The 15,133-nt window shown below is 37.5% G+C and overlaps 1 protein-coding gene across 1 annotated transcript in view; it reads left to right on the forward strand.

Annotated features, from left to right (window-relative positions):
- Positions 1–837: 837 nt before the first annotated feature.
- Positions 838–15,133, forward strand: part of bmpr2b (bone morphogenetic protein receptor, type II b (serine/threonine kinase)) — a 95,611-nt gene continuing 81,315 nt past the window's right edge. The window contains exon 1 of the mRNA XM_048193288.1: positions 838–1,763. Within this exon, the coding sequence (XP_048049245.1) occupies positions 1,685–1,763 (79 nt within the window). The 5' untranslated portion in view covers positions 838–1,684. The remainder of the gene's footprint in view (positions 1,764–15,133) is intronic.

A 15,133-nucleotide genomic window follows, 5' to 3' on the forward strand; every position in this document is an offset into this window, starting at 1 on the left:
CCAGGAGCCTTTGCTTAAAATGTACGTGCACATAATCTGACTTTGGTGGCCACTAGTATTGTACAATTAAATACTACTTGTTCAATGTGCATTTTAGATGTTTTTGTAGGTGAAACGAATGAAATGGTCATATTTAAAGGGATAGTTCACCCAAAAATGAAAATTCTGTCATTTACTCACCCTCAAGTTGATCCAAACCTGTATGAATTTCTTTGTTCTGTTGAAAACAAAGTAAGATATTTTGAGGAAAGTTTGTAACCAGGACACTTTGGGGCACCATTGACTTCCATAGTAGGAAAAAAAAAAATGCTATGGAAGTCAATGGTGCCCCGAAACTGTTCAGTTTAACACATTCTTCAAAATATCTTCCTTTGTGCTCAACAAAACAAAGAAATTCATACAGGTTTGGATCAACCTGAGGATGAGTAAATGATGACAGAATTTTCATTTTTGGGTGAACTATCCCTTTAACTCTAAAATAATTACAAAAACTTACCATATAGAAAACTAAGGCTGCGTTTGTTAAAGAAAAACATGAGCCTACACATACACGACACTCATTACACTAGTAAACATTTGTATAAAAAGAATAAAAACAGGGATTGTCAACCTTTTAGACTCAAATACACTCCATTCCCAACAAATATTTAAAGAAATCTCCTCTGGTATTTCTACTGTAATTATGTAACTGTAACAAGTGTGGTGTTTTGGCCTAAACTATTGTAACCATGGTAAATGTGTAAGGGTAAAAGGAGAGAAAGAAAGCGAGACAACTTAGAATTGGATTGGAGAGAGAGAGAGAGAGAGAGAGAGAGAGAGAGAGAGAGAGAGAGGTGGGGGTGGAGGAGGAGGACTGACTGCCCTTCATCTGTCTGCTCTAGGCGGAGCTGAAGTTACCGAGAGCGGCTGCGGGAGCTCAACACGATCCGCGGGGCGATAATCATCCACACCGGGAGAAATGCGTCAATTTACCTGAGCAGACTCTGACCTGCGATCAGTTTACCGACCATCATCGACTAAGACTCACTGCGCTGTTTATTAAAGGCCTCTGTCGCTTTGGATTAGACTAAATGTATATTCTCTTCGACCGTTTGAACCGACCGATGGGTTTGACGCCTTCTGCCTTAGATTTACTTCATTTCAGATACATTATTTCAGTGTTAATGCAGTAATAAAATAGAATAAAGCTGGGAAATGTCGGACATATCGTCAGCTCGTGAAGCTAAACATCGACTGAAGCGGACAGACACGAAGAAACCTGACCCATATTGAGATACTGCTCGAGCATCTGGACCAGAACCAAATAGATCGAAACTAAATCTTGTTTATAAACGCCGATAACAACCGAGACGTGATCACAGCAGCCCTCTCTTAAAAGGCTGAAGACATGCGAGGCAGTGGATCACACATATTGCTTGAAGTATAATCGCTCAAATTCCGAACCAGCATGGAGAAAATGCGTTTATAATCTATTGATCAAAGCACACACAAACCCAAAGGTATCTAAAACCATGCATTGCCTCCAAACCTTCATCTGCACGTTTCATTTCGGACTATTCCCTCCGAGCACATGAGCTTGAACTTCAGTCGATAGAGAAGAGGGGAAAAAAAGAAAATCAACTGGAACTTTTTTTTTTTTTTTTTTTTTGGAGCTGAACCCAGAAGCACCAGGACTATCATCAGGATGAGAGTGCGGATCCTAAACCGAACATCAGTACTGTCACTGGGGCTGTGCTCGATGCTTCTGCTCAGTGCTGTGGCTGGTAAATTATATGTTTCATATTTATTATTATGTGTATCCATGTTGCAGAGTCCATGTTATTTGTAGACTATGTGTGCATGTCACTCAGCGCTGCTGCATGGACACTGTAAAGTGAAGTGAACTGAATCGGTTTACTGTACAAATGTGAACGGTCAGGATTGCCCTGCTTCATATTGCTTTGCAGGTTCACTATGTGTTGTGGTGCATCTTGTTTGACTATCAATGTCAATAGCTTGAACTTGAAGGGTGCCTTCTGTGTTTGAGTCTAGTTAAACTAAAGTGGATTTACTCAACAGTTACACAAGCAGGTGCTTTTAGTGCTGCTTAGAAAGGAAGATTAGAGCTAGACCAGAGAATATTCCTGAATATTGGGAATATGCAGAAGTTAATTGATTATATTATGGTCTATGTATTACCGTATTCATGTACTATGGTATTTACACACTTTTTTTTATTATGGCACATGTCCTAAAAATCTTTTTTAGTGCTCTTGTTTTGTATGTTTTTGTCTTTGAATGCAGCAATTGTTTCGACAGTTAATCCAGACATAGTTTTCAGTCATGAAAATTTAGTCAGTGATGTCTTATGGTGAATCCTGTTTTTGGTAGTTTGATGTCAGACTTTAATAATGTTTTAGTCTATTTAAACTGAAGTGTTTTGACTCTGCATTGGTCAGTTACAAATGCAGGTGCTTTTAAGGATGTTTGTTACACGGACTGGGGATCATTATCGGAGGGTGTGTTTTGATGTCTTTTTCTTGCTTTCATATGGATCAGATCGACCATGCTGTGTGTCGGCCATTAGAGCCTGTTTACCCTGTTGTTATATGGAGTTAGTCATCAGATAAGAAGCATGTGATTATTGTACCATTGATTGTTTTGAGACCCTTGAAAAGTCCCTAGAACATTGCAGGAATGTGATATAGAGCAGTATTTTCCCTATGCTGTACGCAAGACTTCATTCAAGCCTTTTTCCTAATTAAACGTCAATTACTAGACATACAGAGATGGGGTAGTTATTGTTTTATGTGAGCTAATTGGTCTACCGATAGTTGGAAATGTATTTTGGGTTCAGCCTTGACCTTGATGTGATAACGGTCTCTGTTTCCACTTAGATTAGGGAGAGGATGGAAGGAGAAGGGAAATTATGAAAGTGTCACTTGTGCTCTATTCCTTAAAGGTGCATCCAGTCATTTGTCCACTGAAGAAATTAGAACTTTTGACAAATATGTTTAAAATGTCATACACTCATGGAGGGTGCCATGTGGAGATCACATGACCTAAATTTTTCTGTGAAAATTTGTAAATAGTTTTACTTTTTCATTTGTATTTGAAATAAATGATTGTCTGTTCACCAGTTATTTATTACAGTTTCCACAAAAATATTAAGCAGCACAACTGTCAACACTGATGATTTAGTAATGTTTCTTGGGCAGCAAATCAGCATATTAGAATTTATTTTTTCATAAAAGTCTTACTGAACCCAATCTTTTGATTTGTCAGTATAAAGACCACTGGGATGAATAAGAGCCAGCAAAATATAACCCAAACTTTAATGAGTGCGCCTAAAGTTGAATGAAAAGCAAGATCCTTAGATTCTCTAATATTCAAATTTGGAATATGCATGATTTATGTACAGCATATGCATCTAAAAATAGTTTTAAAGTAGGATTTGTGGTAGCGCAAAAAATCACCACACTTTTTATTCGTTTGTGCCACTTTTTCCTTATAATACTGTAACAGTGCCATGGTAATAACATTCACATTACTCAATGTTTACCATATTCAAATACAACGGTTTATTCATGGTAATTCAAAGAATAATGGACATATCATGGAAAATGTCCAAAATGTTGGTATTATTACTTTATCTTCGTTTGGTACTTTAGTTAAATATTTTGACTTTTTCTTTTGTCTTTGAAAGTAATCACATACACAAATTATCTCCTAGTATATTAATCCAGATAATTTCCAGTCATGAAAATAACCCAGTATTGCTTTTGAGAAATGGAAGAGCTAAATTCAAAGGCTGTTTTTACAGTTATTATGAGTCATAACTTCAGGTTTGATTTTCAATTTCATCTACAGTTGAACCCCCAGGGCACACCAATAAAAATGGCACATTCACGTTTCATTTAGTCCATCTCTAGAACAAATTCCGAGTGTTATCGCCATACTGAATCTCCTTAGTTAAAGTGATTGTATTGGGCATTGGGGATTGTATAGTGATTGTCACATATATTCCACCATCATCTGTCCAGCAAACCCACAGGTCCCATGAGGAATGCGATTTCAGCTTTGCGGTTGTGACTACAGAGGTAAGACCACACAATGAGGTTTCAATGGAGACAGTCATGGTAATTAAAAGCGTGGTCTTTGTCCAACCATGCTGGTAAACCGGTTCAAGGACTCATCGCAAGCTCATTTTAAAGCCGTTAGGAGCTGCCGCAGTGATTTAGATCAGAGTTAGGCAATGGATGGGTAGTTAGCTTCACTTGAGAGAGTTTAGCACTGTAATGTGCCGCAGTTGGGGTTGGGCTTTTCAGAAACCAGCCAGAGGACGGTTTGTCGAGCATGGAAAAGATTAAGATAAAGGGGAGGCTGTACTGTGTATGGGAGTCATTACCCCGTCTGTGACCGCTGTGAGAGCATGAAGCTATGGATCTTTTGCCACTCTGCTAAGCCCATCAGCACTCATTACTCACTCACACACACACATATGTGTAACATGACCATTAAGGCCCTAGCAATAGTTCATACACAGTATTGGCGCTTTTCAGAGACGACAGGCCGTGGTATGGGATTCTAGCTGGGCCATGAAGAGAGATATTGTGTTCTTGATCAAGGACGTTCTGTGGAGCATCCAGTACTGTGCATCAATTTCTGGATAATGGGCTGTGCACAAGTAAGCCTGTGTCTTGACCTTATGTCTTATCTTGGACACAGTATCTGAACTTTCTGCCAAACTAGCATCTTATTTCGCATACAGTGGCAGAATTTCTCAGGCTTTTCCAGTTGAACTTTTTTCTATATAAAAAGAGGAAAAAATAAAAACTTTTTTTTTTTTTTTTTTAGATGGTACCATTTACATTTTTACAGTTTTTTTTTTAATAATATTTAAAGAAATCTCTTATGCACACACTAAAGCTCCATTGATTAGATTAAAAAAAAATCAGTAAAAGCAATAATATTTGTAAAATATTATTACAATAAAATAACTATTTTCTATTTGAATGTATATAAAAATATAATTTATTTCTGTGATGCAAAGCTGAATTTTCAGCATCATTCATTACTGCAGTCTTCAGTGTCACATGATCCTTCAGAAATCATTCTAATATAGTGATTTGGTGCTCAAGAAGCATTTCCTATTATTATCAATGTTAAAAACAGTTGAGCTGCTTAAATATCTTTGTAGAAACCATGATACTTTTTTCAGGTTTCCAAAAGAACATTTATTTGAAATGGAAATCTATTGTAACATTATAAATGTCTTTACAGATCAATTTAATGCATGGTTCCTTGCTGAATGAAAGTATTCATTTCTTTAAAAAAAAATCATACTAACCCCAAACGCTTATTGTATATCATTGCAATACCATATGTGACCCTGGACCACAAAACCAGTCATAAGGGTCATTTTTTTGGAATTGATGAATAAATAAGCTTTCCATTGATGTTAGGATAGGACAATATTTGGCAAAGATAAAACTATTTGAAAATCTGGAATCGGAGCGTGCAAAAAAAACAAAATATTGAGCAAATCGCCTCTAAAGTTGTCCAAATGAAGTCCTTAGCAATGCATATCCACTCACAAAAATAAATTTTTGATATTTACATTAGGAAATTTACAAAATATCTTCATTAAATGTGATCTTTACTTAATAATTTTTGGCATAGAAGAAAAATCGATAATTTTGACCCATACAATGTATTGTTGGCTATTGCTACAAATACACACGTGCGACTTATGACTGATTTTGTGGTCCAGGGTCACATATATGTCCATTTATTAGGTTATTTTTTTCTTGAAAGTACCTTGGAATACCATGTAAATACTATGGTAGAAGAATATGGTAATCATTGAGTACCATGTTATATGACACTTGTCTTCAACATGAAGTATGCAGCTGCTAATTATTGTTTGTCCTTAAACTTGGTTGTTGTTAAATAAAATGTAATATTATAAAGTTCAGTTTTAACTAACTACAGTTTTAAAAGCTTTTAAATTTTAGTAAGTTAGCTTTAACCAAAGTTGTTTCATTGTCCCTCCTACAGTACATTTAAAATAAAGTAAGTAAAATTAAAATATTAGTATTTACCTCCATACAATACTATATGCATATTATTATAGGCCAGGCTTAAAGCGCAACACTTAATTTTCTACAAAATATAACAGGAGTTCACTGCTCCATCTCTATTTTGAAAGTGTTACCCTAGTATTACCATCTAATACCATCATTGTACAACCAGAGAGCTTTTTTACATGTATGTGCTGCTGTTCATACTTAAAGGTGGTACTCTGGTTTTCACATTTCTTCCTTTTCATCACGCCAAAGGGGTTAACATAAAATTAAACATGGAGAAGTGTTACGTTGGATCCCATTCTATAATTACCCAAATATACGATTTCAAACGTCTGGTCTTAATATCTTTTCCTTTGAGGTTTTCCGTCACTCTAATTTGTGCGTTTGATGAGCAAAGATAATTATCTCAGCGGAATAATAAAACGAGTGCAAATTAGCCCAGACGTGACGCTCTTTGATATTTCCTCATATTTTCTTTGAAACACACCGTAGTTCCGCCGCAGCGGTATGTTTGTTGCCCTGTGCGTTTTGTATTATTGTCTGTGTCTGTGAGCTGTTGGCCTTAAGGAATTTGCCCGTCTGTCTATGGGGGAGGGCAGGAAGTGGGAGTTGGCTGTCTCACTCTGTCAAGCATTTCCACGTTTTTGATTTGTACTCTGATAAGTGTTCGGTATGGGTGTACCAAATGCATGTGTGCATTGCGTGTGTGTGTGGCACTGCTCAGCGCGGTATTGCATGTCATGAGAGTGCGGCGTCTGCGTTTCATGCTGCGAGTATCACGTATATACAGCTGTCTGTAGCGTGACACTTCAAAATAAAGCAGCAAACGCGCAGATTTTCTGTTCTTGAAGTTCACCGTTGTTTTTCGTCGCACATTTCCCCTTGTTTGTATGTTTTGCCTTGTGTGCAGTGGGGGTCTGGAGTGTGTAGCCGTGCACTAGCAGGATTTAGACTAAACAATGTGTCTCTCGTTGGCTCCAGGGGCAGGCGGCTGGGGAGGGGGAGGAAAGAGAGAGAGAGAGAGAGAGAGAGAGAGAGACATTCCCTTGCGGTGACGCCAAACCCCCCTCAACACATTCACACAGTGCCCACCGTCTGCAGCTGAACTGATTGAATCTGAGACCCCTCCTCTGATAGACTCCCTCCCCTTCCAAACGCAGTTCACACACTAATTGAAAAATCATTTCACTTGAGGAATGTAATGTGGCCCCTTTGCAGTTCTCCATGCTGCTTCAGGGGGCAAAACACCCTATTCCAGCTCTCGTTTCGATCTTGTTCTTTTTATTCGTCTCTAATCGCTCACAACCCACAGGTTTCTGAGTGCCGCTTATTTTGGTGTTATTGTTTTCCTTGCTTTCTCCCTTCATAGAATTATGACTGCGCTTTATGGGCTTGTTGTGTAGTTTACCGTCCTTCAGAGTTGTACGGCGCACACTGTGGTGGATTAACCCTATAAATCTAACTGTATCATGTTTTATACGCAAATTTTGAAGGCTTTTGAATTATTAACATCATCAAAACGTTGCTGAAAAATCTGTTGTACACAGGGCTGGATTTATGCATAGGCATTCTAAGGTGTGTGCCTATACTCACAGGTCCAAGGGGGCCCAATTGCAATAAGGGGAAATAATAATATACTTTTTAAAATATTATTATTATTATTATTTTCACTCTAGTGCTTAAACTCTGTTAAAAATATTGCTGTATATCTCTCCATATCATCTTTTTATTCCATAAATCATTACTATTGGTCGCCCATTACATCTGCCTGTCTGTGGGTTTTGCAAATATTTAAAGGTGCTCTAAGTGATCCTGGGTGGAGTAACTTCCTGTTGACGTTCGAAGTGTTGTCAAACAAAACAGAGGCTAGCTAGACCCTCCCTCCTCCTCCTCCTCCCCCTCCCCTCCGTGCTTCCTGAAACAGTCATGAACGCGCATTTAAAATCATTCTTGTCGGTTATTGGCTGGAGCATGTTTATTATGTTTTGTGGTCCAGGCTGCACCAGTTTGTTTTTATTGCCGTTTACGGAGCTTTTGGCGACCGCGTTTTTTTACAGTGTGTTCAGGGGACAGGCAGCTAGCGGATAGTGAGGAGATGTTTGCTGTATGTGACAAAAAATGTTTTGGCCTAAAAACGCATGACGTCACTTAGAGCACCTTTAACCAATGAAAAGTATTAAAGGTCCCGTTTTTCGTGTTTTTTTGAAGCTTTGATTGTGTTTATAGTGTGCAATATAACATGTGTTCATGTTTCGCGTGTAAAAAAACAGTATTTTTCACATAATTTACTTATCTGTATACCGCTGTTTCCACTGTCATAAAAACGGGCTGATGACTTCCTTGTTCTATGAAGTCCCTCCTTCAGAAATACGTAACGAGTTCTGATTGTGCCAGCGGTTCCTGTGTTGTGATTCGACAGCAGCTTAGCGCTCCTTGCCCTGAAAGGTCACGCCTCTTACCATAACGTGGAGATGCACGCGCTCAGTGTTACTGTAAACATGTCTTTAATTTTACCCTATCAATTTGAGCCGGAATCAGACCCGGTGATTGGACTGCGGGATGAAAATAACAGCGTTTCGACGACATGGCGACAAACACACTCTACAAACGCAACTCTTGTGTATTCCTGTGGGCGGAGGTTAGTCAAAAAACTGTTTTAGTGACGTCATTAAAGAAGGAAGTAGAGGGATGTAGTCCAAACTGGCCGTTCGATGTAGGCGACTTCTGTTAAATAAAATATCTCGCTTGGCATTGAACTTTGAGCTTTAAAATTTTTTGCAGATTTTATTTATACTATAACAACAACATTACACACTAACTAAAGTTTGAAACATGGGATCACGAAGAACGGGACCTTTAAAAAGAGCTTGTGACTAAACCTCGTAACTCCTCAAACTGACCTCATAACTCCACCCCGCCTCTGTCGTGAATGAAGTGCTGCACACATTTTGGACCATCTCTGCTTGTTTGCAATGCGAAGGTAAATTATGAACTGTTTGTTTGAATAAGTACAGCTTTTTTTAATCAAGAAACACTATATATAAAAAGGCTAATGTTTTATGTATTTAAGGAGCGGAGAAGAGTTTCTTAGTCTAGCATTTGTCGTCAAGTCATAGCCAGAACTGTCTTAAATAGCCTGTGTGTGTCACTTCATCTTTTATGAGATTTTGACCAAATGACTGGAAAAAACTGAGCGGCTACAATAAACTTCATAACCTGTTAGTTGATGAAAATGTAATGCAATGCACTTACTGCCTTAAATGCGGCTGTTCTAATGATGAAAACATGACATTCGCTGGTCAAAAACTTTCTAACTTCATTTTTCGATTTTAGTTAAATGTTAATAATGACACATGCAAATATATGATTATGCCACAAAATCAACTTTGACAACATATTGTTTAGTTATTTAAAAAAATACAGTGTTTTTTCCATTTCCTGAAAAGTAGCAGTTTTGGTCATATGAGTGATTTGGTCATTTTTGACTGACAGCAGCACGGGGGTTTCGGGGGGGCCCAAAAAATTATTTTGCCTATGTCATAATATGAGGTAAATCCGGCCCTTGTTGTACACAATCATGCTTTCTATCGTCTGATTGATAGTTTATACTTTTTTAGCAAGTAAAGGTCTTTTAGTATCATTCTAAAAACTTCCACTTTCAGGCACATATCTTTTTGCTGTGAAATCTTTTCTGATTTTTATTTTAAAAATAAGCATAACATTTATATTGTTATCATTTCAAGATGAACACTTACTGGAAGGTTTACTTGATTATTTATTTATTTATTTTTTATTTTTTTTAGAAAAATCATGTTAAAATGTATCAAATATGATACACCAGGCTTTTGAGGAATGTTTATTTGTATGTGAGCCAGTGCTCATCGGTAATTGGTTCTGGCAATTCTGCACCATGCTTTTCACACTTACCTTAATTATTTTTGCAACTATTCATGCTCAATGAGATAGTCTGCCCTGTTGCTCTCACTACACAAAGACTGTTTAGTCTTGCAAAGTGTTGACTGTTTGTAGTTGTTCTGATACATGTTGTAGATTAATAGACCATAGTCTGGGTAAATGGCATGAGCAGATTCGTAAACACCTCTGATTGGCCATTGTGTTGATCCGCTCATCAGATATGTCTGTGATTGGCTGCAATGATCAACGCACGGGAGCGATTGAAAGCACACGGAAGTGTTTGAATTTGAAAGCGGGAGCAGGAGCGTTTGAGATCAAGCATCTATCAGTCCATGTTTATCTGTGTAAGCTTTTGAAGCATTGATCACTGAAGCCAGTCACAGACATATCCGATGTGCGCATCAACACAATGGCCAATCAGAGGTGTTTATGAATCCACTCAACAACGCTCAAAGAGTCATATTTTTTAAGACTCATTGTAGCGGCCCTTTATATCCCTTTCAACATTTCCCGGTGGGGCCAATATAAGCATTTTGGGCCCTAATCCAGAGGGGGGCGTACGCGGTAATGCAATGCTGTTTGCTACCAGTAAAAAGTGCAGAAGAGACGATCGATAGATATGTTTATATGTAATCTCTCAATCAGTGTTTAAACTGCAAAAAGATATCTATAAAACAACTAGAGAATAAAATCTCACGTAGCATTACATTTACCTCAGGCAAGTCATTTAGTGTCCACAGCATGTTAGTTCACTAGAGAAATGAACTCTAGAGGGGAGCATTTCACTAATTATATGCACAATATTAGCCTATCCATTATATTTACTTTACCTGTTAGTAATGTCTTGATTATTTAATAAATGTTTAAATAAATTTGTCATGAAAACAAGTTATTACAGCCACTGTGTAAATGATTATATTTCTAAAATGATTTGGAGTAGAAAATGTACTTTAGAATTAGAATTAGAAGTTAAATTTTGTCCGGGTTTCAAATGAATCTCATATAGAATCTGACTGGGGCTAATTCAGATCGTGCCGACATGGAACCTCTGGACAAAATAATTTGGGCCAAACCTCAAGCCCTCACCATGAAATGTTGCAAATTAAAATGCTGCTCTCCCAAGCAAATATATTAGGGCTGCTATGTTAAATATAGATTTAGATATAAATCTCTGTTTAACATTGGCCTTTCTCCCACATACAGGTGTGCATTAATTATCTAGTACTTTTGTGCTTTAAACCAGTGGCGAGGCCAGAAATCTTCAAGTGGGTGGACCTTGGCGAAATAGGGTGGACCTCTATTTTTTTTGTCTAATATATATATATATATATATATATATATATATATATATATATATATATATATATGGGGGGGGTATTATTATTATTATTATTATTATTATTATTATTATTTTAATATTATTTATTTTATTTATTTTTTGCAGCAAATAATTCACAGAAATTTTAAGCAAAAAGATTTAAGTTTGCTTGTTTATTTATTCATTTAATAATTCACTTAATTTTATTATCATGGGAGACGTGGATGATATGTGAAACAGTGTCTATTATTTTGCGAGCAACTGGTGATAATGAAAAATACCATGTCGCAATATTGAAAATATTTCCATTTTAAACCATGAAGGCGAGCCAGTTGATATCACACAAACTTTGCGTGAGAGTTATGCGGGTGAAGGAGTAGTCTCAAACTCCAGTCAATTATTCACTACAGAAATTGAAAGTAAAAACTGACTGAGCTTTTGGCATCCGACGCTGCAATAACGGCGCATATTCTCTTTGAGACATTGAGAGATTAATCTAATTTATTTTCTTAATATTTCTCTTGTGGCCCATATAGTGTGGAAAAAAAGTATTTTTCATGAATCGAGAAGTATTTCGTGTTAAACAAGTTGTTCTTTAAATGAGGAGTAAGCTATCTAACTAATATTTTATTGTACTCGCAGCACGTCAGTTATGTGGTGGTGCGCTATGATATCGCGGGGCAAATGAATTGCAATATTAATTTAATAATAAAAGTAGCATGATAATAAGAAAGATAATTGAATAGCCATGCATGCCCATCCGCTATATGCCACTGTGAATGAATAAACGGCGTTCGGGCACGGCATCAAATCGATTAACTCTTTTATCCAAATCCACATGCATGGACCGTTCAGTGTTCAGTACTGCAATGTCCGAGTCTCTCCTATCTCATGGTGTTTCTCACTGTGTTTTTAGTCGGCTCAAGCAAGAAACGACAGCTGCTGTCGCAACTGTATTTTTAATAATAAATGTTTCAAATTATGTATAGGCATTCACAACAGATGACTATTTCCAGACCAAAGTAGTGTCTGAAAATAAAACGAAATATTCTGGCACCTTTGATTGGGTGGGCCAGCTATCAATCTGGGTGGGCCAGTGCCGCCCTGGCCCTTCTGTAGCCTCGCCACTGCTTTAAACACTGATGTTCCCTGTGCTGCTGCTCTTCTATTCTAATTACCTTTAAAAATGACACATGACACAGTAGAACAATTTTAATTAAATTTACCACTAGTAAACATTTAGTTTAATCTAATGAGTTATATTTTGCAGTGCTAATATCAAAGAAAGTACCAGCACCTACTTTTTTCCACTTTGAGCACCAACACGTGCACGCACACACCCTCAGTCTAGCTCACATTAAAATGCAGTGGCTCTCCTCTGGCTATCTGCCACATTCAGTCCATCGCTCTGTTCCTCTTTACCCCAGCTGTCTTTGAGCACTGTTGTGCCTGCTTTCAGAATCATGCAGCAGTTTACTCTGTCGTGAAATAACAGATGCAACTTTGATGAATTGATTTGTTACGTTGAAGAATGATCTGCAACCTGCACAAAATTGCATTAAAATGGTCAGGGTTGTACAAAATGGCATAATATTTCTAAGTAACTGCTTTTATTATGTGAGGCTTTGTCTATTTGTTTTGCTCAAATCAAGCAGAGACTAAAAAAATCTTGCTTATTTCTCCTTTTGGTTAAATATTTATCACAATTCCTCTCAAGAGATATTGTGGTAAAGTTGAAGTCGACTTGAAACGAAAGTTTCGATAGTCTTTTCTTCCCTATTGTGACACATCCGAGTGAATACAAGAACTGTAAGGCAGGACTTGATTTTTGACAATCGGGAATTGATTGGATCGTTGTGATGTCATGTGAGTGACAGGTTGTCCCGCCCTCATGCCAGTAAATATGTCATCAGAGAAGAGAAAAGATGTCGCTGCAAGGAGGCAAAGTTATTTTGATTCAAGATTACGAGGGCAAATGAATTTAAAAAAAAATGTTCTGCACGATAAATCGGTTATAATAAATACTAGCGGTGTAACGGTACATGTATTTGTCCCAAAAGTCACGGTTCGGTGCATGCAGTCACGCGACGAATACAGTCGGTTACAGGCCACACTCCAATCCAGAGGGGGGCGTATGCGGTAATGCAATGCTGTTTGCTACCAGTAAAAAGTAGATATGTTTATATGTAATCTCTCAATCAGTGTTTAAACTGCAAAAAGATATCTATAAAACAACTAGAGAATAAAATCTCACGTAGCATTACATTTACCTCAGGCAAGTCATTTAGTGTCCACAGCATGTTAGTTCACTAGAGAAATGAACTCTAGAGGGGAGCATTTCACTAATTATATGCACTATATTAGCCTATACATTATATTTACTTTACCTGTTAGTAATGTCTTGATTATTTAATATATGTTTAAATAAATTTGTCACGAAAACAAGTTATGACAGCCACTGTGTAAATGATTATATTTCAAAAATGATTTGGAGTAGAAAATGTACTTTAGAATTAGAATTAGAAGTTAAATCAAAACCTGCCTTATGTGCAATTTACATGTCTTTTTTTATTTATTTGAGTGCTGATTATTATATCTAAAAATGAAAAGCTGAATTTAATAATTTGGGCTTTATTGTTAATTGTACACTTTAATATTATAGTAATGTGTAAGTTAAGGGCTCCCTATATTGTTTACAGCATTAGATATATATTTTTTTATCCTTAAGAAAATTAATTATAATTGAATTTATTTAAACACAGAGACATATTTGTTCAAAAAGCAAAAAAAAGAAGCAGTTTTATGATTAGTTTTGTCCCCCCTGCTGTACTGAACCCGTACCGAACCGTGACTTTAAAACTGAGGTACGTACCAAACCGCCATGTTTGTGTACCGTTACACCCCTAATAAATACTGCAATATTCCATGAAAAAAAAATTGCTCATTTTTATTTCATGGTGACTTTAATGTTTAAATACCTTCATGTTGGACGAAGGTGGGCATTAAGCAGACTTTACCTCACCAAGTTGAGCCGCATTGCATTAGGAAAGCTTGGCGAGTCTCGTAGCCTCTCCGGCGGAGGGAGGGGGATCCATTCTCTTGCCAACAGCGCCTACATGTCTGGGTGGTGAGAGGCAAGTGCACACCAGAGCTCTCTGGATGGGAGGTGTATTTGTGGAGGGGTATTTCAAAACCCTGGCACAGCTCTCTCTGTGGTCAGAGGCTCAATTCCGAAGCTTTTCAAGCTGCCCTCCGCCACAGTCACACGGCAAACCTGACCGAGAAAAGCCAGTGGAAAAAGTGAGGAGCAGACAAACCTGTCGGCCATTAAACACCCCTGATCTTGTTGCCGTGTAGTTGTTGGTGCGTGAAAGGCTCGTATTTTAAGGTGACCTGCATGTTAATGTGGGTTCATTTTGAGGTAAATATTGTATAACTTTTTGAACTATTAGTAATGACCCCGCTGTGTGCATTTCTGCTACATTATGAACACAGTTAATGCAGTTCTCTCACGTTCCTGTTGAGTTTGTGAGCAAACATGCTTTGTCCCCGTGGAAGATGACTGTTGACACGTTCAACATCAACATTATCTCTGCCGTCAGTGGCTTGACCTCAAGCCAAAGACATCAACGATTTATGAATCCCAGCAAGCTGGATTCAAGATAATTTGTGTAGTATTTAAGTTTTAATGAGATTTAATGAGATACAAGTTCAGCCCTCAGCTTCTACCGGTGACAAAAATAGGTTGGCACTGTCTGGTCCTTCTTGTGATTAATGCTGTTTGGACACATACGTGCAACTACTTTTGAAACTAGGAGTTTGTAGACATGAG

This window comes from Megalobrama amblycephala, linkage group LG6 (assembly GCF_018812025.1).
Source record: "Megalobrama amblycephala isolate DHTTF-2021 linkage group LG6, ASM1881202v1, whole genome shotgun sequence".
Lineage (NCBI taxonomy): Eukaryota > Metazoa > Chordata > Actinopteri > Cypriniformes > Xenocyprididae > Megalobrama > Megalobrama amblycephala.